Here is a 22,007-nt window from a genome sequence, read left to right on the forward strand (position 1 = left end):
TATAAAAGTTTCCTTGTTTTTGCAGCTTCTTTTATTTTATTTGCAGCACATTTTATTTTAACGGCATGTAATGCAAGTGCTATTTGTAAATGCGTGTTTGCCCTTCAATGCTCAGAGACCAATAGTTTTGCACGTGTGCGCGATCGCCGGTTGCTCCCTTCCTCCGCCTAACAGCGGCTCGTCGGAGGCGGCGCGCTTTGGCCCAGAGAGGGAAAGTGGCATCCGCTTTATTTCTACTTGCAGAAAAGGGAGAGGAGCAGAGGAAGGGGGAAAGCGCTGGCCTTCCTGCTCTCACTTGCTATGCACTTTCTACTCCTCCCTCCGACTGAGCGGTAGGCAAGTCCCGTGGAGGCGGGAAGGCGGCAGCGCCCGGCCGCGAACACGGAGGGGCTTTGCTCCTCGCCTCCCCGTCCTCTGCCGGCCGCCGGGCGGGCGCGAGCAGGAGGGGCTTTGGGGCGGCGGCCGCGGCGTCCAGCCGTAGCCATTACGGACGCGGCCCGTCGCTCGGCAGGCTCGGGGCGGGGTCGCGGGCTGATGACGTCGTCGGCGCGCACGGCGCGGCAACTGGGCAGAGCCGCCTTCGCTCGTTCCCTTTTGTCCAAGATGGCAGCTGCCGCCAGAGGCGCCTCCTGAATCGCGGGCCCCGGAGCCATGAAGCGGGCGAGCGAGCGGGATTCCAGCCCGGCGGGGTCCGGGGGGACGCGGGGCGCCTCCTCGGCCAAGAGGCCCCGCGAGCGGGAGCGCGAGAGCAGCGGCGCCAGCGGCGGGAGCAGCAGCCGGCGGGGCCCGCACCGGAGCTCGGGCGCCTCCTCGTCGTCGTCGTCCGCCTCCGCCTCCGCCTCGTCGCGCAGCGGCCGGGACAAGTCGGCGGCGGGAGGCTCCAGCTCGCGCAGCCACCGCGGGGAAGAGCGGCCCGGAGGCGGCGGCGACTCCAACCACCGCGGCGCCGCCTCGTCCAGCGCCAGGAGCAGCAGCAGCAGCAGCAGCCAAGCCGCCTCCGCCGCGGCGCCGCCGCCCCCGTCCTCCTCGTCGTCCTCGTCGTCGTCTTCGCGGGCGCTGGGGGCCGCCAAGGCCAAAGTGCCTCTGGCCGCCGTGGTCGCCCCATCTTTGCTGCTGGGCGGGCCTTCGGCGGTGGCCGCGCCGTCGCTGCTTTTGGCGCCGGGGCTGGGACTGACGGCCGGGGTGGGGCTGGCCGGGGATCCCCCCGGCTCCAGCGAGTACAAGACCCTGCTGGTGAGCGGCCTGGGCCCGGCCCTCCCGGACCAGCTTCTGGAGGACGGTCTGTTCCGCCAGTTCCAGAGGTTCGCTAGCGGCGGCGCCAGTGACATTAGCGTCAAGCTCTCCCATACCCCCGAGCTCGGCCGCGTTGCCTATGTCAACTTCAGGCACCCGGCGGACGCCCGAGATGCTCGAAGGCATGCCAGAGCCCGGCAGCTTCTCCTCTACGATCGCCCCCTCAAGGTGGAGCCTGTGTACCTGCGAGGGGGCAGACGAAGCCGCACGCCCCCACCTACCCCGTCCCCTGAACCCATGGCTTTCCTGCCCCCAATCCACGGTGTCTATCCTTATAAACAGAGATCTCTTTCTCCTGTTGCCACCCCTTTGCTGAGAGAGCCCAGACCACGACATGCTGCCGCTGCAGCCTTTGCCTTGGAAGCTGTTGCCTTGGGTCTCTCTCGGGAGCGGGAGAGAGTGCTGGATTACTATGGACTGTACGACGAGCGCGGCCGTCCCTATGGCTATCCCATAGTGGCTGAAGAGGATCTTATGCCGGAGGATGATCAAAGAGCGACTCGTAATCTCTTTATTGGCAATCTGGACCACAGCGTCTCTGAGGTAGAACTGAGGCGTGCCTTTGAAAAATACGGCATCATTGAGGAAGTGGTGATCAAGCGCCCTGCAAGGGGCCAAGGTGGAGCCTATGCCTTTCTAAAGTTCCAGAACCTGGACATGGCACATCGAGCCAAGGTTGCCATGTCTGGCCGGGTTGTTGGCAGGAACCCTATCAAAATTGGCTATGGGAAAGCCAACCCCACAACCCGACTTTGGGTGGGTGGTCTTGGTCCAAGTACTTCCCTAGCTGCCCTTGCTAGGGAATTTGATCGCTTTGGAAGCATTAGGACTATTGACTATGTGAAAGGGGACAGTTTTGCCTACATTCAATATGAAAGTTTAGACGCTGCCCAGGCTGCCTGTGCACAAATGAGGGGCTTCCCTTTGGGTGGGCCAGACAGGAGACTTCGAGTGGATTTTGCCAAAGCTGAGGAGGCACGCTACCCTCAGCAGTATCAACCTGCACCACTGCCTGTACCCTATGAATTGCTACCTGAAGGCTACAGCAGGCACAGGAGTCTAGAGCAAGACTTAAGGGTGAGAGACAGGACTCCTCCTCATCTCCTCTACTCAGACCGGGAAAGGGGCTTTTTAGAGGCTGATTGGACCAGCCCTGTCAAAAATGCAGAGCGCAGAAATAATTTGGAGACCTACAGTCAGTCGGCACGCAGCCGAAGTGGAGAACGTTGGGGCAGCGATAGTGACCGAAGCGTGCTCAAACCATGGGAGGAAAGGCGTAAACGCCGTAGCCTTTCCAGTGACCGAGGGAGAACTGCCCATTCGCCCTATGAGGACAGAGGCAGGACAAAACCTGGTGGGCCAGCTTTAGATCGCAGTCCAGAGAGGGCTCGGAAGGAGAACCACACCACAGAGTCTGCCACGGAGAAAGAGCAGAATAACTCCCTGCAGAACAACAGGCATGCATCAGAGGAGAAGCCTCACCGTGAAACATCTGATCCTCAGCCTAAGAAAAGGGACAGCGAACGCAATCATCGAACTGCTGAGGCTGAATCAAAGACTCATGAAGAGTCCAAATCTGAAACAAAGAAATTAAAAAGCTTATCAGATTATGCCCACACGCTGCAGCTTGCCTGGAATGGGCTACTTGTCCTGAAAAACAGCTGCTTCCCTACATCTATGCACATCCTTGAAGGCGACTTGGGGGTTATCAATGGGCTTCTGAAAGACCACTTGTCTGGTGGAAAGCTCACGCAGCTCAAGATTGCCCAGAGACTTCGGCTTGACCAGCCCAAGCTGGATGAAGTAACTCGACGTATCAAGCAAGGAAGCCCTAATGGCTATGCTGTGCTGCTGGCTACCCAGACTGCTCAAGGAGCAAGCACTGAAGGGGCCGTCCCTGTGGTAGAGCCTGGCTTGCAAAGACGGCTTCTCAGGAATCTGGTCTCTTACTTGAAACAAAAACAGGCTGCTGGGGTGATCAGCCTTCCTGTGGGAGGGGCGAAGGGTAAAGACAGCACAGGCATGCTTTATGCTTTCCCTCCTTGTGAATTCTCTCAGCAGTACCTCCAGTCCGCACTAAGAACATTGGGAAAGTTAGAAGAAGAGCATATGGTGATAGTGATAGTCAAAGACACTGCCTAGTATTTACTCTCTGTCTCCTCTCTTTCCTCCCTCTTTGCTGATTCCATATTTCTTTGTATCTCACACAGCCTGGTTGCTTTTAAGGCCAATTTTTTTGAGCGAGGCTCCAAAAGTCCTCCAAAAAATTCTACAATTTAATTAGTTTCTAATTTTAATACCATTTTAATCCCATTTTGTTTTAATATGTGACACTGTCTGCTGTGTTCTTATTTTTTAAATGTATGGAAAGTTGTCAGTAAAGCCTTGTTCACTGATGGATTTTTAACTTGGTGCAGTGTCCTGGTTTCTGTAGTCTGCCAATGGCTGGTTCCAATAGATAAAGCAAATAACATACTTCAGACAGTTCTTCCTTTTACTGCTGTTCAACACTATTATACCAGTTTTGTGCTATTTTGATTTCTTTGATAGTTGAAGTCTGCTTGCTTCTTCTGTGTTTAGGTAGTTAATGCCAGAATTTTTTTTAAAAGGTGGAAAAGGTAATGGTATCCATTATTGGACCAACCTTTTCTTGGTGGATGAGAGCTTTTGAGATGATTGTAGCCAAAGAACAGCTCTGTGAAGCTAAAAAGTTTTAGCAGTCCTCAACTCTTGGTGCAATAAAACATAGGCTGCACCATGGGTGCACCCCCCCAACTCCTCTGTTAACTGTGTTTCCTGTTGGATTGATTATATTGTAGATTCAAAGCTACTCTTAGATTTTCTGTTCAGAACTAACTATTGGCTACTCAGGAAGACAAATAACCAGGCGGTTGAGTAGGATCTGATAACAAAATCTAAATGATTATGTTCATCAGCTCCAGTGGCAAAAATAAATGATAAAAACTTGACCAAGTTGCCTGCTTATAGCGTGTGTCCTATATTGCAGTTATATACAGTTCTGCTTGTTATATACAGTAGGTTAGGCAGGTTGATGCACTGCTTTTTAGGACAAGGTGAGCAAATTCTGTCCGGCCTATTATTTGAGCACTCATCTTCTTGCATTGCTCTGGTATTAATTAGCACAGAGAATGAGGAGGTCCTCCTTCTGTGAGGTCCACCTCCCTAGATAGCATTTCTTTTGGTCATAACCATTTTGGTACAGAAAATGGCACTCAGGGATGGAGAACCTGTGGCCCTCCAGATGTTGTTGAACTGCAGCTCCCCTCATTCTTAACCACTGACCGTGGTGGCTGGGGCTGATGGGCGTTGGAGAGCCACCAGTTCCTCAGCCCTGACATACCTGGTGATGTGTAGCAAATACACAAACACTTTCTCACATGAGCAGATCATTGCAATTAGCAGTGTGTCCACACACATGCAGCAGGCCAGAGCTGTCACAGGGGACGTACATAGGAAAGCTGCTTTATGTGAAGTGATCCTCGGGTAAAAAGGAGAAAGTATGAACTGTAAGAGATAGTCTAAGGAGGCGTGTGTGTATGCTGCGGTAAGAGTTTGCGCCACATTCTGCACCAGGGTATGCCCACTTGTGTCTAAAATATGCAATTAATAAATAGATGTATGCACACTCACTTAGCTTGCATAATTCTCTTTCCGAGAGCTTGCTTTTCAAGGAATGTGGAATGTTTTGAAATAATGGATAGGGAAGATGCTAGAAAGGTTTGAAGACAAGTAAGCTTGACAAGGTTACATTGTAGCATCCCATATAGTGTAGTATCCCATTCTGGATTGACATGAAGTGTACGGGGTGCTGATCCTCTTAACTGCTATAACCCTACACAGCCCCATCCGTGGTTGCAACACTGTTCAGACCAAGGTCATAAATACTGAGACTTCGCCATTCTCTGCTTCTCTATCCTCCAACTATTACCAGTTCTCTTGTGCAGTGAAATTATGGAAGCAGAGACAACACTAATGATTAGCAAATAATTATTTCTAAGCCAGCCATGTGGTGTTTAAAACATTTTTTAGGATGTGTATTAAAGTGTCCAAGAGAGGTAAATTGTCAATGAAGACAATTTTTAAATTTTGCCTCTGAAAGGTTACCTGCAAGAAATACCAGCTTGTGATTTAGAGGTTGGTCTTGTATGAACTCCCACCCTATCTCATTTGTTAGTGTTAGTTCTTTATTCTTTTTAACCACATCGTGAGTTGTTAAAATACAATTTTCCAGTAGTCTCACTAACCAAGTGACTAACATGATTAGAGCCCTCTCTTGCACAGCAAACGATGCTAGTAAATGTTGTTCAATGGTAGCCTCCTGTCCACTCTACTGTAAAAAGGAAACACCTGGGTATATTGAGCAGGATAAGTCCCATTTATGTATGCAATTTTTGTCTACTATTGGTTAAAAATCACAAGGGGTCCAGAAAACAGTTCTAAACAGCTCTAAGATAGATGTAGGTGAACCTCTGGCTCTCGAGATGTTGCTGGACCACAACTCACCAGCCCCAGCCAGCCTGGCTAACGGCCAGTCATCCTTCAGCAACTTTCGGAAGGCCAAAGGTTCTCCATATCCGCTCCAAAACATTTAAATAGATGGATTTTGTTTGTGTGCTTCTAAATCTCTTCAGAAAAGTAGTCAACGTGTGATACAGTAATATCAAGGAGATTATATATATATATATATATATATATATATATATATATATATATGCGCAAAAACATCAACTTTTTCTAGATTCTGAAGAATATTCACTTCACAAATGCTATTTGCAAAAGTTATCTTTGTAATATATTTTTGTTTCTAAACTCCTAAAAAAAATGAAAAACACATTTTAACCAGGTGGTAGGAAGAAACAGAAAAAGATGGGACCATTGTTCTGATACAAGCAAATGGAAGTCTAAATGCAGACTCGCTAGTCCCATGAAACACAAGCATAGCCAAAGGAGTGTAGTGGTGAGGGTATGATTCCATTGCAGTTTTATCAAGCCTTTATCAAGCACTGATGACCTTCATCCTTTACCACCACCTATGTGGTCTAAATTTTATTTCTAAGGCCCGCAATGCAGTAAGTCAATCTGCTCAGTTATAAATGGAGTGGAGCCACAGGAAGAAAGGATAGAAGGTAGTTAAATCCATTTTCATGACTGGGTTGCACGCAGGGGTTTCTAATAAATGCAACCATCCCAGTGACTATTTTACTCCAATTGCTGGGAGAGGGTGAGTAGCAAACACAAGGCCGGTCCAGCAGATGCTTTGCATCCTGCAGTGCTCCTCATTACAAATAGGTTCGTGACAGACAATACCAGCAATTAGTGGCCTTTAAATTCCCTTGTAGCATCCAACCTCTGGGCTTAAAGGTGCACTTCACCAAAATAAAGTTGCCTATATATCTGCCACTAGTATTGTAGTTATTTGTTTAAACCGGGTGTGGGGAACCTTTGGCCTTCCAGCAGCTGCTGCTGCTGAAATATAACTCCCATCACCCCTGCACATTGGGCCAAGCTTGCTGGGACTGTTGGGATTTGTAGTTCAGTAACATCTGGATGCCCAAAGGTTCCCCACACCTGAGTTAGAGAGACAAGCAACTTAACTTCATATGAAAATAGGTATTCCCTTTCCCTTCCCAGGGATGCAATCCATCATTGCATGATAATATAGGAATCAGAACCCAGAAGAACTGTGTGGGATACCTCTCACATGATTTTACTGAACATGATCCTCCTGGGATAAACGTATGGACCATTGTTCTTAAAAATCTTGTGTGAATAGTACTGATAGCATCACTCTCTTGAATGTCCATATACATTCATGCACGCGAAGTCACACTTCTTACATGAATAACCCTGCCTTGGTCATGCATTCAGGTGCAAAGTAGCACTGAAGGCAGATTGAGGAGCCAGCAAAGGCAAAGAATGTATACTACAGCAGCTCAGAGCTACAAACAGACAGGACTTGGATTTTATTTATTTTTTTAATAAATACAATTTACATTAAAGAAAAAAAGGCCTTCGATTTGTAGTTTTCACACAAGGGCAAAAGGGAAAGGGGGGGGGAAATAAAAATTTAAAATTCCAAACACAAAAATATGTAGGAAGGGGGTGAGGCGAGGAGCTTGTAAACTAGAGTCCTTCATCTCCAGCAATGACAGATTCTGAGCAAGACAGAACGGGGTCTCTAGTCTTCTGCCATGGCTACTATAGCAGGAACTTGCAGGGCTTTTGTCAGGAGTCATCAGACAAAAAAACAAAAACCCGAACATTTCACAGCAGGTAGCAACACATCCATTAAAAAATTATGTTCAAAATAAAAATCACCTACAGCTTTTACAATCCATGATTCAATCCCACCCTGCCTGCCACGCTTTTCAGTAAAAATGCCCTTTTTAAACCTATTTATCCCCCAGAAACTCGTCATAGTGACTAAACATTAGAAGATTACAAATCCATACCCTCTTTATAATACCTGCCTGTTTTGTTTTTTATCCTTTTTTTGTTTCATATAAAACTATTTCTGTTCTTTAGGAAAGAACTTTATACAAAGAAAATATATTGTGAAATATCTTCGGAACTCCCCGTGGAGAGGAGAGTCATGTCTCAGCCTCAAAACCAAAAATAAAAAGGCAGAGAAAAATAAAGGTCAAGCCCCTGGCTCTCTTGATAGGAAGGTTCCAGATGTGTCAGGAGCCTGCATCTGTCCACTGCAAGATCAGAAGGGCTAGAGTTCTTTAGATGGGTCTCCCAAGAATTAGGATATGAGCGGCTGCTCAGTATCACCTCCTGGATTTGGCCTCCTGGCTTCCGAGAACGGAGCTTTCCTGCTGCCAACATCCTGTGGGGTGGCCACTCCTCACTCATTCAGAGATAAGATTATGTCATCTTCCAAATCCAAATTATCTGAGCTGTCAGCTGGAAAGGGGACAAATGGGTTATTTGAGCAATGCAAAGTCTGATATGTCAAAAAGACACCAAAGCAGGGTAACTTGTTCCAAGTCAAATACAAAAGACCATGCACAGGCACCCTTTAGAGTGGTATGCTATCTAGAAATCATAAACAATGTGCAAAACAGGACTGTTTCACCACAAGCCAAGGCACAGCTCCTCATTATAAAGAGAATACTTACCACCAGAGTGAGATGCCTTCAGGAATTACTGAAAACACTCTAGAGAATCAGTATGTAGCTCCAAAATCCTCTGTAGTGGGAGTAAAAGATGCAACGGGCACTAAAACAAGGTGAGTTTCCAGAGACACAGCATGGGTGCAATATATTGTTCCTAAGCTGAAGCGTATACTATTTAGGGAGAAAGGCAAGGACAGGATTTAACTGACTGACGCAACCAGAGGAGAATGACTACCAAGGAGAGTCAATTTAGACAAGCAGTTGCCACCTTACAATCAGCTGTCCTTCACATCCACAAACACAGCTGAAGTAACTGCTTATTTCTATTATATCTTAAAAATAAACTTTTTGGACTGTTTTTAAATACAATGGAAGTTTTAAAGACTTTCCAAACAAGGGAGAGTTCCAGGTAGGTAGCCGTGTTGGTCTGCCGTAGTCGAAACAAAATAAAAAAATTCCTTCCAGTAGCACCTTAAAGGTAAAGGTAAAGGTAAAGGATGTCTTCCACCTGCCTTACACTGCATGTTCCCTACAGCAATTGCTGACCCAAAAGGCCCACCCCTCTCAATTTTAGAGCATACCTTAAATGCAGAGTCTATGGACCTGTCGTTAAGGTAAAGGGACCCCTGACTATTAGGTCCAGTCGTTGCTGACTCTGGGGTTGCGGCACTCATCATGCTCTATAGGCCGAGGGAGCCGGCGTACAGCTTCCGGGTCATGTGGCCAGCATGACTAAGCCGCTTCTGGCGAACCAGAGCAGCACACGGAAATGCCGTTTACCTTCCCGCCGGAGCGGTACCTATTTATCTACTTGCACTGGTATGCTTTCAAACTGCTAGGTTGGCAGGAGCTGGGACAGAGCAACGGGAGCTCACCCCATCGCAGGGATTCAAACCGCCGACCTTCTGATTGACAAGTCCTAGGCTCTGTGGTTTAACCCACAGCGCCACCCACGTCCCTAGCACCTTAGAGACCAACTAATTTTGTTATTGGTATGAGCTTTCGTGTGCATGCACACCTCTTCAGATACACTGAAACCGAAGCCACCAGACCCTTATATATAGTGAGAGGGTGGGGAGGGTCAGCAGGTTTACCACACCTATCAGCCAATCACCCATTCCCACCACCCTTCTGAGTAATACCCCTTCCCACCCTCTCAACTTAGTTGGTCTCTTAAGGTGCTACTGGAAGGAATTTTTTTATTTTGCTTCAAACTAGGGAGACGAATGAATGAGCTTGGGGGCTTTATGTTTTGTACAACCCTGCTCCTGTGCACCCCCTTTTTTGCACAAACAGAATGAGGGCAGAATCCGCACAAGTGGCCCAGCTCAAAACAGAAGCGAGTACCTTTTTTCTTGAGCGACTTTCCTCACCCGGCATATAGTAAGTAAACCAGCCACAAGGGAAGCTGCTGTTGGGATACAGTAAAGTCTACAAGAGGGCAACTGGGTGACGTGAATTATGTGCAATATTTGTGTTAATACTGTCTCCAAAATAGTACTTGCTTCTTGGTAAGTTGATTGGTACCACACCACAGCTCAAGGGACAGGGGGGAAAACACTCAGTGATCATTCGGGTGGCCTTTTCCCCTAACTTTTGTAGAAAATCTGTCTAGGATATGGAAGAGTTGTCTTCATCAGCAGGATCCACTGAAACAACTCTGAAGAAACGCAAGCACATTCACAAGCAACTCCTAACCCCTAGTTTTCCTAACTGAGTCCTTGATGAGATTTTCAAGGACACACTTTCTTGAAATCAACAAAAACCACCTCCTGCCAGAATACCAGCAGAAAAAAGGCCAGGCAGGTCTTTTTCAGGGTATGTGGAGTGGATATTGGCCGACGGTGCTCTTCAGAGGGAACTCTGCAAAGGTATATTTGAAAGTAGCAGTTCAGGAATCTGGTACAATAATGAAGTGTGCACCATTGTCTACATGAGATGATGCCCCTGGGATTTGAGCGTCGGTGAAGAGTGTTTTTGCAAGGCAGATAGAAAGACACTAACTCTGAGAAGGAGGTACCAATAAAGCACACATGGGAACACACAAACACACACACCAGATTTACACAGCTTTTTTTTTTAAAGGAAAAGCCTCGTTTTAATGTTATGGTTGGAATGGCTGTGGAGGGGGTCCACCTGAGCTTCGCTTTCATCTCTATTCCTTTGTTGGATGTCAAACTCAGCCAAGAGCATAAGGTCAAACAGATTCCTCACTGGCGTTGCAGACAACTTCATTGTCCAGAAAATGGGAGAAGCAACAAGAGGAACAGCCATTTTAGATCTGGTCCTAACCAATGTTGATGACCTGGTTAGTGGGGTAGAAGTGGAAGGATCATTAGGCGCGAGTGATCATGCTCTTCTGAAGTTTATTATACAGCGGAAAGGAGCAGCCAAGCATACTAGGACTCAATTTCTTGACTTTAAGAAAGCCGACTTCATAAAACTTAGGGAAGTGCTGGGTGAGATCCCATGGACAGTAATACTAAAAGGAAAGGGAGTTCATGATGGCTGGGAGTTTGTTAAGAGGGAGATAGTAAAAGCACAACTTCAGGCAATACCAATGAGACGGAAACAGGGAAGGTGCCTAAAGAAGCCAGGGTGGCTATCTAAAGAACTTTTAACTGAGTTAAGATTAAAAAAGGATGTGTACAAAAAATGGAAAAGGGGGGAAACCACCAAAGAGGAATTCAAACAAATAGCCAGCACGTGTAGATACAAAGTCAGAAAAGCTAAAGCACAGAATGAACTCAGGCTTGCTAGAGAGGTTAAAAGCAACAAAAAAGGCTTTTATGGGTATGTTCATAGCAAAAGGAAGAACAAAGAAACAGTGGGGTCCCTCAGAGGAGAAGATGGTGAAATGCAAACAGGGGACACAGAAAGGGCTGAACTCCTCAATGCCTTCTTTGCCTCAGTCTTCTCCGATAAAGAAAACAATGCCCGACCTGAAGAATTTGGAGCAAATGATTCAGCAGAGGAAACACAGCCCAGAATAACTAAGGAGATAGTACAAGAATACTTGGCTAGTTTAGATGTATTCAAGTCTCCAGGGCCAGATGAACTGCATCCAAGAGTATTAAAAGAACTGGCAGGTGTGATCTCAGAACCACTGGCAGTCATCTTTGAGAATTCCTGGAGAACAGGCGAAGTCCCGGCAGACTGGAGGAGGGCAAATGTTGTCCCTATTTTCAAAAAGGGGAAAAGAGAGGACCCAAATAATTACCGCCCAGTCAGTCTGACATCAATACCAGGGAAGATTCTGGAGCAGATCATTAAGCAAACAGTCTGTGAGCACCTAGAAAGGAATGCTGTGATCACCAATAGTCAGCATGGATTTCTGAAAAATAAGTCATGTCAGACTAACCTGATCTCGTTTTTTGGCAGAATTACAAGCCTGGTAGATGAAGGGAACGCAGTGGATGTAGTCTACCTTGATTTCAGCAAGGCATTTGACAAGGTGCCCCATGATATTCTTGTAAAGAAGCTGGTAAAATGCGGTCTTGACTATGCTACCACTCAGTGGCTGACTGACCGAACCCAAAGGGTGCTCATCAATGGTTCCTCTTCATCCTGGAGAAGAGTGACGAGTGGGGTGCCACAGGGTTCTGTCTTGGGCCCGGTCTTATTCAACATCTTTATCAACGACTTGGATGATGGACTCAAGGGCATCCTGATCAAATTTGCAGATGACACCAAACTGGGAGGGGTGGCTAACACCCCAGAGGACAGGATCACACTTCAAAACAACCTTGACAGATTAGAGAACTGGGCCAAAACAAACAAGATGAATTTTAACAGGGAGAAATGTAAAGTATTGCACTTGGGCAAAAAAAATGAGAGGCACAAATACAAGATGGGTGACACCTGGCTTGAGAGCAGTACATGTGAAAAGGATCTAGGAGTCTTGGTTGACCACAAACTTGACATGAGCCAACAGTGTGACGCGGCAGCTAAAAAAGGCAATGCAATTCTGGGCTGCATCAATAGGAGTATAGCATCTAGATCAAGGGAAGTAATAGTGCCACTGTATTCTGCTCTGGTCAGACCTCACCTGGAGTACTGTGTCCAGTTCTGGGCACCACAGTTCAAGAAGGACACTGACAAACTGGAACGTGTCCAGAGGAGGGCAACGAAAATGGTCAAAGGCTGGAAACGATGCCTTATGAGGAACGGCTAAGGGAGCTGGGCATGTTTAGCCTGGAGAAGAGGAGGTTAAGGGGTGATATGACAGCCATGTTCAAATATATAAAAGGATGTCACATAGAGGAGGGAGAAAGGTTGTTTTCTGCTGCTCCAGAGAAGCGGACACGGAGCAATGGTTCCAAACTACAAGAAAGAAGATTCCACCTAAACATTAGGTAGAACTTCCTGACAGTAAGAGCTGTTCGACAGTGGAATTTGCTGCCAAGGAGTGTGGTGGAGTCTCCTTCTTTGGAGGTCTTTAAGCAGAGGCTTGACAACCATATGTCAGGAGTGCTCTGATGGTGTTTCCTGCTTGGCAGGGGGTTGGACTCGATGGCCCTTGTGGTCTCTTCCAACTCTATGATTCTATGATTCTATGAATGTGAGCATTTAACTCCTTTGTGGACCATTAATCCCTAGTTCCATCCCATGCGGGTTTATTGGACTCCTTTTCCTCTCTCTACTAGTTTTTCCATGTAACGGTTATAGCTCTTAAGTAATCATTTTTAAATCAGAGTCTAAATCTCCTTTACATTCTTACCTAGACGAAAGCCCCACTAAACTCAACTAGATTTTTTTTCCTGAGTACACATTGATAAGATTGCACTGTAAATGTGTTTGCAGCTTACATGATCTGCACTTTCAAGATCCAATCACAAACTTTTAGAATCCAGGATTTTCCTCCATCTGAATAATGAATGCAATGCATTGTTATTTTTCTCTCTGTCATACTCTCTCCCTCTCTTCCATCCCACCCAACTAATCAAATCCACACATAAACAGTTATTGATAGGGCATGTGTGAAATGGACTTAAAACCAGCTCACAGCTAATGCTGCATAAAAGTCATCAAAATGAGGACTAGAAACAGCAAACAGTTTAGCTGGCTAGTGCACCCCCATAAAAGACAACCAGGCTGCAAACCAATCCCAAGGAAAAAGATGATGTCTGACCTGTGAATACATCTTCATTTGAGTGTGATAATAGATGAATAGGAGCACTTAAATTCCTTTAAACGTTCTGCAACCAAGTGGCATCTGCATGAAGTGAGCATTCTAGCGTGTGTCATCTGCTTACTACGCAGAATACATACTTATCCTCCTGAAGTGTAAATATGCCAATCTATTCCTGCATGCTATCAATGCTTGCCCTCTGCTTCCACACACTCCTCCCAAAATGCCCCACCAATGCCACATTTCCCCACCATCACCACCCCTTCTTGCAAGTGCATCCTCCACCACCACCTCCCATGTTTTTCATGATGCTTCACACTAAAAAGTCCCCAGAAGAGCAATGTCAGCCAAATACTTATTTTGCACAACAGATGCTAGACAGAAGCCACTGGGAGGACCTGTGATATGGAACAAGCAGATCCACAGAACCGCATGTTCTGCATGAGAACAGAGACAACAGGAAGGTGGAGCTGTTTATTTGTGTTTGCATATTGTGAGACTTTGGAAGGAAGATGTGAGAAGAGGCAGGGAAACCATGCAATGAAATTATTAAAAAATAAATACTTTCAGTAATGCTCCCTTTCTGGCATCACTAGCTTCTGCTGGAATGCACAGGCTATTTTTTCAGCTGCAATCCAGAACCCTCTAATGGGCTTATTTCCCCCAGTAATGTACAACAATTGCACAGCATCTTTTTAGATACAAGCCATCTTTTAATTAGAGCTCTGCAACATGTCCTGGTGGGATATGAACAAAATACCTACCACCATTAAGAACATAGAGGACTGACAAATAAACAAGAAAATCGCTGGAGACCTGACAGGGTGCTTGCCCCCAGGTTCATGTGCCTGATTGCAGAGAAGCAGGGTGGCACTACAACAAAACAAGAGAAGAGCACACATGAGTCTGCTAGCAAAAGCATTTTAGCTCAGGATGAACGGAAACGGGACCAGACTGGGACAGAGGGTTGTCTTCTCAAACACTCCCAGAAACACGTCACCTTCCAGGCATCCGATGTCCTGCCTCTGTTGAAATTAACAGCAAAGGTTCCAGCGATTTCACTGAAGGGAAGCCTCTCTCTCCCCCCACCCATAGCTTGCCCCCACCAAGACTACCTTAAATTTCCAAGATTACACACACAAGCACACCAGTTGTGAAATTTAAGAATTTTGCTCCAACATAAATGATTAACTTTCTTGTGACGTAATACACAAAGTGCCTCTGAGAATGAGCAGACTGCATTTCCCTCAGAACTGAGGAACTGCTGCCTGCAATGAAAAACATGCAATCAAAGGGCAAGAAAGAGGATTCCAGGGCAGGTGACACAGCTTCCAGGAAGCCTGATCACCTTCTCACACTGTCTATGTCTATCCATCTCTTCCCTTTCCTCCTTTTCCCCCTCCCACCCTCTTTTTAAAGCACTGTTGCATCTTCTTTCTATGCAACAGAAACACTCCATCCCTGCAATGTAGAAGTCCACCACTCCACCACCACCCATGTCTTCAGCACACACATGAAAAGGCATTTAACTCCCTTCAGATGCCCATGCCTGCCGTGTACTTAATTTTTGTCTCACTTTACCAGCATTAAATCCCAGAATACAGATGTAATAATAAATAAGCCACCTCTGAGCATGTACTGAATGCCTACCCACTTCACTGAGCAACAGTTATCTGTCCCCTTAACAGACAGACACAAGTATCTGTGAGGCTTTGGGGGGGGGCTGTTTTCAGGTCATTAGCATGGCTCCCCTGTAAGATTAATCCCTCTTGCCACCATTTCATACGGATGGAACCAAGTTTGTTCTCCAAGCACAAACTATCCAATCCAATACCGTCTTCTCACACACCTGCTCCTGACACTTTCCAAATAACCCTATTTCCCTCAACTTTCAAGCTCCATCCCTTGCACCTCTCAATCCCCATCCCTTGTTGATCTTCAAGAACATGTTTTTAGAGAGAAAGAGCTGCAGTAGGTCAGCTGGGCTGGAGACATCATTTGAAACAGGAGATCAAAAAAGATGGGGGGGGGGGAGAGAAGGGGGGCAGTATGGGGCGGATGCAGCAACTTCAAACACAGGATGGTCAGGCAGCAACACAACTTGCTGGCTCATGCTGCTTTCAAGCCTCTGGGAACTTCTGTGTAGCTGCATGCTTAATTTTACAAAGCCAGTGACAGGCAGGCTAAAGGAAGGTAGCATTGGCTATATTTGACTTGCTTCTGCCGTGCTGCGTGGAGTATTGATTGGGGGATTACTGCAGCTTGAGCCTGTGGCATGTTTACATGGAAATAAGTCCCACTAACTGACAACTACACACTATTGGAAAAACTATGCCCCAGGCTCTCCCACAGCTCCATTGCTAGAGCATCTCAGCAATTCTCATTCACCAACAATTTACAGTTGCTACTCTCAGGAAAGCAATGGGAAACTTCACAATTGCATGGCAAACCTGGCTACTGCAGGATCACCAACAAATACGTAAAGTGTGAGCCACATCCACACCGCACATCTTCAAACAGCCACTTGCAGGTGCCTGGGAACCTGGACTTGGTTCCAGTTTAGTAGCATAGGTAAAAATGTTTAAGGCACATGTACGCTACAAACATCATGCCGCCAAGTAACAACCTGTATGCACAGCTATCAGGCTTGTCACATGAGTGGAGTTGTTGTCCTATAAGAGTTAGCTAAAATTAATTCAGGAATCTGGGACCAAGGAATCTGACCTGCACACTAGGCAGTGCAGTGCTTACACTACCTTTAACCTGTAGCACCTTAGAGACCAACTAAGTGTGTTCTGGGTATAAGCATCCATGTGCATGCACACTTCTTCAGATTGGTACCTTTGGTCTGCCCTGGACCTTTTAACCCTTTGGAATCCCCCAAAGAGTTAATTTCTCCCTATGTATACTTACTATCACCGAGGATCAGCTCAACTTCCTCATCAGCGTCAGAGTCTTCATCTTCTCCTTCATCTCCCTCTTCAAGCAGGTTGGCCAGCTCCTCATCATCAGAGGGCGAGAAGTCATTTTCTCCATCCTCTCCTGCATTCTCGTTGTTTTCCTCTTCCTCCAGATCAGCCTCTAGAAGCTGGTCAGTGTCCAGCTCGTCAAGGTCATCTGTGTCATCCTCATCCTCGTCATCATCTTCTTCCTGTTCCTCCTCCTCCTGAAGAGATATCAAGAAAACCATTAAAATAAACAAAGGCTGAAAGGGCTGAAAGCAACGTAACAGAGATACGTGTGCTGCCACTGGCTCCACCTGAACAACATCCCTCTTCAGGGTTTTTTTTAAAATGTATTTTTATTGTTACGTGAGCAAAAGGTTGTTAGCTAGCACCACATGGCCTTTGTATGTGCTTCTCAATTCAACAGAAGCCTGACTACCTTGAACTAGTCAGTACAATATTTTAAAAGCTGTTATTTGCAACACAGCAAAAGACAACACAGAACAGGATATTTGGCAAAGAGCTTAATCTGGTTTTGCCCTACATAACATCAATCCCATTCAAGGTGAAACAATGAGGAGAGAGAGGTTTTGTGAATGAGAGGGTGATCCTGAGTGTGGGTTTTGTTGTTGTTGATCTCCGTTATGTCCTAATGAGGAAAGTAACTGTACTAGAGACAAGCACTGACAAATTTCTTATGCTTTCCACACACGGCTAGTTCCCACTGATGAGAAGAAAAGACAATCCACATGCACACAAACTGAATGCCACCCATTTGCTAAGATTAGTTGCTAACAGAGATAAGGGTTCCTAGAACTAGGTTCCCAATGCCACTTCTTCTCAACAAGATCATCAGGACTTGTTAGAATATAGTAGGCCCGTAATGTACATTCTGGGTGGTCCACGTGCAAAGGCAACATTGTGCAAAGTCAGAATGACACCCAGAGCCACCCTCGCCATTTGAAATCTCTCAAGATCAGGGCCATACCAAGATCTCATGAGACAGCCCCACAAAATTTCACTGGAGCACCCCCGAGGCCTTGTGCGACCATCCCACAGCCCTGGAAGCAAAGCTTGAAAAACTGTTTCTGCCGTTGCATGTTATTCTCATATGTGTGTGTGTGTGTGTGTGTGTGTGTGTGTTTAAAAAGGTTGTTTCAGATGGCCTTGTGAGATCTAATGAGAGCCTCCAGAGCCCAGGAAGGGTCTCCTGGTTGCTTGCTTTGTTTGCAATCCACCTGAACCTGCAATCACCTAAGAAAAATAAGTGTTAGTTGCTGGCTATTGTAATTAAAAGATTCACACCTGAAGTTTCATTTCACCCTGTTCAGCACGCACCTTCTTCAAGACTGCATACAGACAAACGGACAAAGCTGAAGTGACAGGTATTATGCACTCCAAAACTCACACTCTAAGCACAATCCGGTAACGTACAATCAATGACAGCAAATAGTGATTATTAGTTCTTTAAGTTTTATTTATGGTATATATATTCAAATCTCACAAGCCTTCAACAAATGCACACTAGAATCATGGAACTGTAGAGGAGTTGGAAGGGACCCCAAGGGTCATCTAGTCCAACCCCCTGCAATGCAGAAATCTCAGCTAAAGCATCCATGACAGATGGCCATCCAGCCTCTGCTTAGAAACCTCCAAGGAAGAAGAGTCCACAAACGCCTGTGCGAGACAGTTCCAAAGTTGAACAGCTCTTACAATCAGAAAGTTCTTCCTGATGTTACAAGGAAGGAGATTCCGATTAAACAAGCTTACAAGTTTCTCAGTGAAACACACCCTTGTTTGGTCAAGAATATGCCAGGCACCCTGTGTGGGAAAACATCTGGCCGAGTCTTTTCCAGCTTGCAGAGAAACAGGACTGAGTCAAGGACCTCCCATTCAGTAATATTGTATCCTGAATCTTCAAGAACACGAGAATCAGGAATGCATTTATAAAGAAAAGCATACCTCGGGTGATGAAAAGAAAGCAGATCTCCCCATCCTATTATATTCCTATACTTTGTTTCCATGCAGCTGACCACCTCACAACGCAAAAAACAGCAGGTCCTAATCACAAAATTATTAACCAACGGGAACTCCTCAGACTAGAAATGCATCCCAACAATACTGGTTGGTAGAAGAAAATGTTTTAGAATCCATGTCTTGGAAGAGGAGAGGGATGCCTCTTTAGAGAGAAACTTCTCTTCCTAGGCCTACAGGTAAACTACAAGTTGTACCGTACAAATAAAAATCTGGCTTTTGATCAATAGGCGAAAAATAACACTTAGTAATTGTAAAGTACTACATCTCCCAAGCACTCCCAAGCACTTCCTGCACAATACATCTGAATAAGAAGTCTTCATAGTTCCTTTACGTTTCTTCTAGACCCTACAGCAGCATAGAGTTGGATCCAGACAGAGTAAACCCACTGAAATCAATGAAACTTAGGTTTGTAAAGTATAGCTGTTTAAGTCTCATTGGTTTTAACAAGTCTACTATGTATGACCAACTCTGCATTCAACCCATAGTATGTACATAAAGTCACCTTGCGAGAGTTTCTCTAGTCAAACAGCTCCTGAAAAATACCAAGTTTCAGGAAAATCAATTCCCTTTCTACCATGACCTCTTTCTTTATCCTAATTTATGTTTCCTTCCATTAACTGGGGCTTAAAATTATTCTGTAATACTGAGTCTATATTCCTTCTATAGCTTAACTGTTCTCTGCCACAGAAAAGCTAAACTATTTTTATGAGAATGTGACTCTTATTTTATAAAGCATCATTTCCCACCCTTTTAGTCTCTTGAGAACTCGAGTGAAGACGTAAAATTCTTAACAGCAGATGGAACATACAACAACGGAACAGAGGTTCCTCAACACATTTGACCACAATTTCACCTGGCTTCATTTGTGGTCTACATTAGGTAAGTCCACACAAACAATAATTCCAATCGCCTTGCAACTATACTGGAGAAAGAGAGGTGAGAGAGGGAGCACGTAAGCCCAAAATTCATGAACGTAACTGTAAACCATGGTTTATTGCTACATCCAAACCATCTGCAGCCAATAAATCCAATTATTCTGCTTCTACAGACATACACAACTATACATACACATCTGTGTGTACCAGCCTGTATATATCTTTACATAAAATATAAATGGAGTTCCCTCACAGAATGTGTTTTTACTATTATGTTATACGTTCCAATCTGCAATAAATGAATTCAATTTCATATAAAGTTTGTTATCCTTCATTTAATCACAATGTATGTTCATCTTAATGGCTGCCCTAAAAGGTGAGGAGGAAATGTATTAAATAAAACTATGCCCTCTCTGAATAGTCTTACTGCTTTTCCAGTACTAAAGTAGAAACAGTATTGTTACTTTCCTTCCTGTGTCTTTCCCAAACCTTATTGTGGAGGCATGAATACCCAGAAAAAAAATGGGGATGGGTGGGGGAGAGAAACAGTTCCTCTCCCCCCAGGCCTTCACAACTTTACCTTATCCCTAATCCTTTCCTCAACCCACACCAAGTTTGAGTTCATTTGCTTCTTTGATCATTATAGAATGTGCTCCAGACAAAAATATTTTAGTGGCTTTTTTTTTTACCTTTAGCTTTCAAAATCCAAGTACAGTCATACCTCATGTTATGTTTTCTTCATGTTACGTTCTTTCAGGTTACGTCCCGCGGCAACCCGGAAGTTCCGGAAAGGGTTACTTCCGGGTTTCGCCGCTCGCACATGCGCAGAAGTGCAAAAATGACATCACGTGCATGAGCAGAAGCTGTGAATCGCAACCCGCACATGCACAGACACGCCACTGAGGGTTGCACTCTTTTCATGTTGCGAACGGGTCTCTGGAACGGATCCCATTCGCAACCAGAGGTACCACTGTGTACATTCAAATTCCTCATGGGTCATTGAAAGCAAGACGCAGAACTGACTAGGCATATTAGTACACATTGAGCAAGATTCTTACCATAGGCTTCTATGCAGACCCAGAAGACATGGATAGATGGGACACACGCAACACAGCAAACAATTTGTCATAGATGCCAAATTGGGGTGAAGAGATAAAACACAGTTATTGCCATTCTACAGCTTTAGCCAGTTAAAACAGTAACCACTTATCTACCGTAAGTTGCAAAAGTTGTTTCGATATGTAACACACGTTTTGCCTTTATTTTAGGCAGCAAATTCAGGGAGTGACCCTTAGCCCAAAGGCAGAGTGTGCCTGTTGTGCCTGGAGAAGGTTCAGTCCCAGGCAGCATCTCCAGTTAGAAGGACCAGGTAGCAGCAGGCAAGGTAATATCCTGATACCCTGGAGAGTGACTGCCAACCTGTACAGACTGCACTGAGCTATACAGACAAATAGCTTCATCTGATATAGGACAGCATCTGATGCTCCCAGACAAGGCAAACTTAAGGCCAACCTTTTATTCCCCCCTCCAAAAAAACCCCCCACACACTCATAATTCATAAATTAATACTAAACCAATTAGATTTTTCAAAAGTCCTACACTACTAGCTTCACTTCTGTTAAATGTGTCAGGCATGCCTTTATACTGAAACTCTGCTACGGGGTAAATCTGTTCAGTTTTAGTTAATTGTGTGTACAAAGTGATCCATAGTGAGCTAGTCGTTGAAAAACTAATATTTGGGCATTAAATGGTCAGTTGTGAATTGCTTGGATACCGTGCTTGATTTTGGATACTGTATCTTTAAATGTCCTGGAATTGTATGTGATTAAGTACACCTGTGGATAGCCATTAGAGTTCTGCCAACAGTATCAGCTTACTACACTGTTAAGTGATTGCTGATCAACTGCTAATTTATGTACCTGTGGGGACAGTTTATTTGGTACTTGTTTATTATTTTTTATTGGGTGTTTATCCAGCTTTGGGAAGGCAGCTTGAGGGCTGTGGGAAGGGGCGTCAAACGTTGCCAGAGACTGCCCAAAAAGGCCTCAAGAGCTGCATGTGGCAGACCACGCTGCTGTGGATATTCAGGCCTACCTTTTAGAGGTGCTATACTGTTTTCCTTTCGGAAAGGCAAAGTCTTAAGTATTCAAAGTCACTATTCTAGAGAAGAAAACATCCACTTACAAGTAACAAGCAATTAAGGTCCATAATCTAACAGTTCAGATGACTATACCCCTCACAAAAGTCTATTGTGCTACACCAAGCACAATGCCTCAATTCTCCCAATGAGAACAACATGGGTGAAAGGAAAAGAAGCCTTGAATTACGGTGCACTGAAAATGATTATGGGCTGGAACAGCTTGTCACAAGTGAGTGCATCTCTTGCTTAAGATGACCACCTGCTCTCTGCACTAAGAGGGATTTTAGACTCACCTGCAGTTATCCATATCAAGTTCCTCAAATAGTTGCATTTATAAATAATTTGGATCTCTCTGCAAGGCTACCTACATTAGCTACCTTTCCATTCTAGCAGATGATAAAAAGGATGGGGCCATTCAGAATCGTTTAACCCATAGCATGCTAT

The 22,007-nt window shown here is 45.3% G+C and overlaps 2 protein-coding genes across 4 annotated transcripts in view; one reads left to right on the forward strand and one right to left on the reverse strand.

Moving 5' to 3' along the window:
- The first annotated feature begins 580 nt into the window (after positions 1-580).
- On the forward strand, positions 581-4,943 carry RBM15B (RNA binding motif protein 15B). Its single transcript, XM_081849390.1, has one exon. The coding sequence runs from the start codon at positions 652-654 to the stop codon at positions 3,433-3,435; it is 2,784 nt and encodes a 927-aa protein (XP_081705516.1). The 5' UTR covers positions 581-651; the 3' UTR covers positions 3,436-4,943.
- A 2,311-nt stretch (positions 4,944-7,254) lies between these two features.
- DCAF1 (DDB1 and CUL4 associated factor 1) overlaps positions 7,255-22,007 on the reverse strand; it is a 57,313-nt gene continuing 42,560 nt past the window's right edge. For 2 of the 3 annotated variants that reach the window (XM_081850460.1, XM_081850459.1), the window contains exons 23-24: positions 16,480-16,732; positions 14,259-14,439 (exon numbers count right to left, since the gene is read on the reverse strand). In XM_081850460.1, coding sequence (XP_081706586.1) covers positions 14,336-14,439; positions 16,480-16,732 — 357 coding nt within the window. In that variant the 3' untranslated portion in view covers positions 14,259-14,335. Of the gene's footprint in view, positions 8,224-14,258; positions 14,440-16,479; positions 16,733-22,007 lie in introns of those variants that run through there. The other variant, XM_081850461.1, reaches the window with a different exon arrangement.

Source organism: Podarcis erhardii, assembly GCF_964252035.2.
Source record: "Podarcis erhardii genome assembly, chromosome: 2".
NCBI lineage: Eukaryota > Metazoa > Chordata > Lepidosauria > Squamata > Lacertidae > Podarcis > Podarcis erhardii.

Bases quoted from the DNA above. Each gene is read 5' to 3' on its own strand.
- RBM15B (XM_081849390.1), top strand. From the start codon at position 652: ATGAAGCGGGCGAGCGAGCGGGATTCCAGCCCGGCGGGGTCCGGGGGG.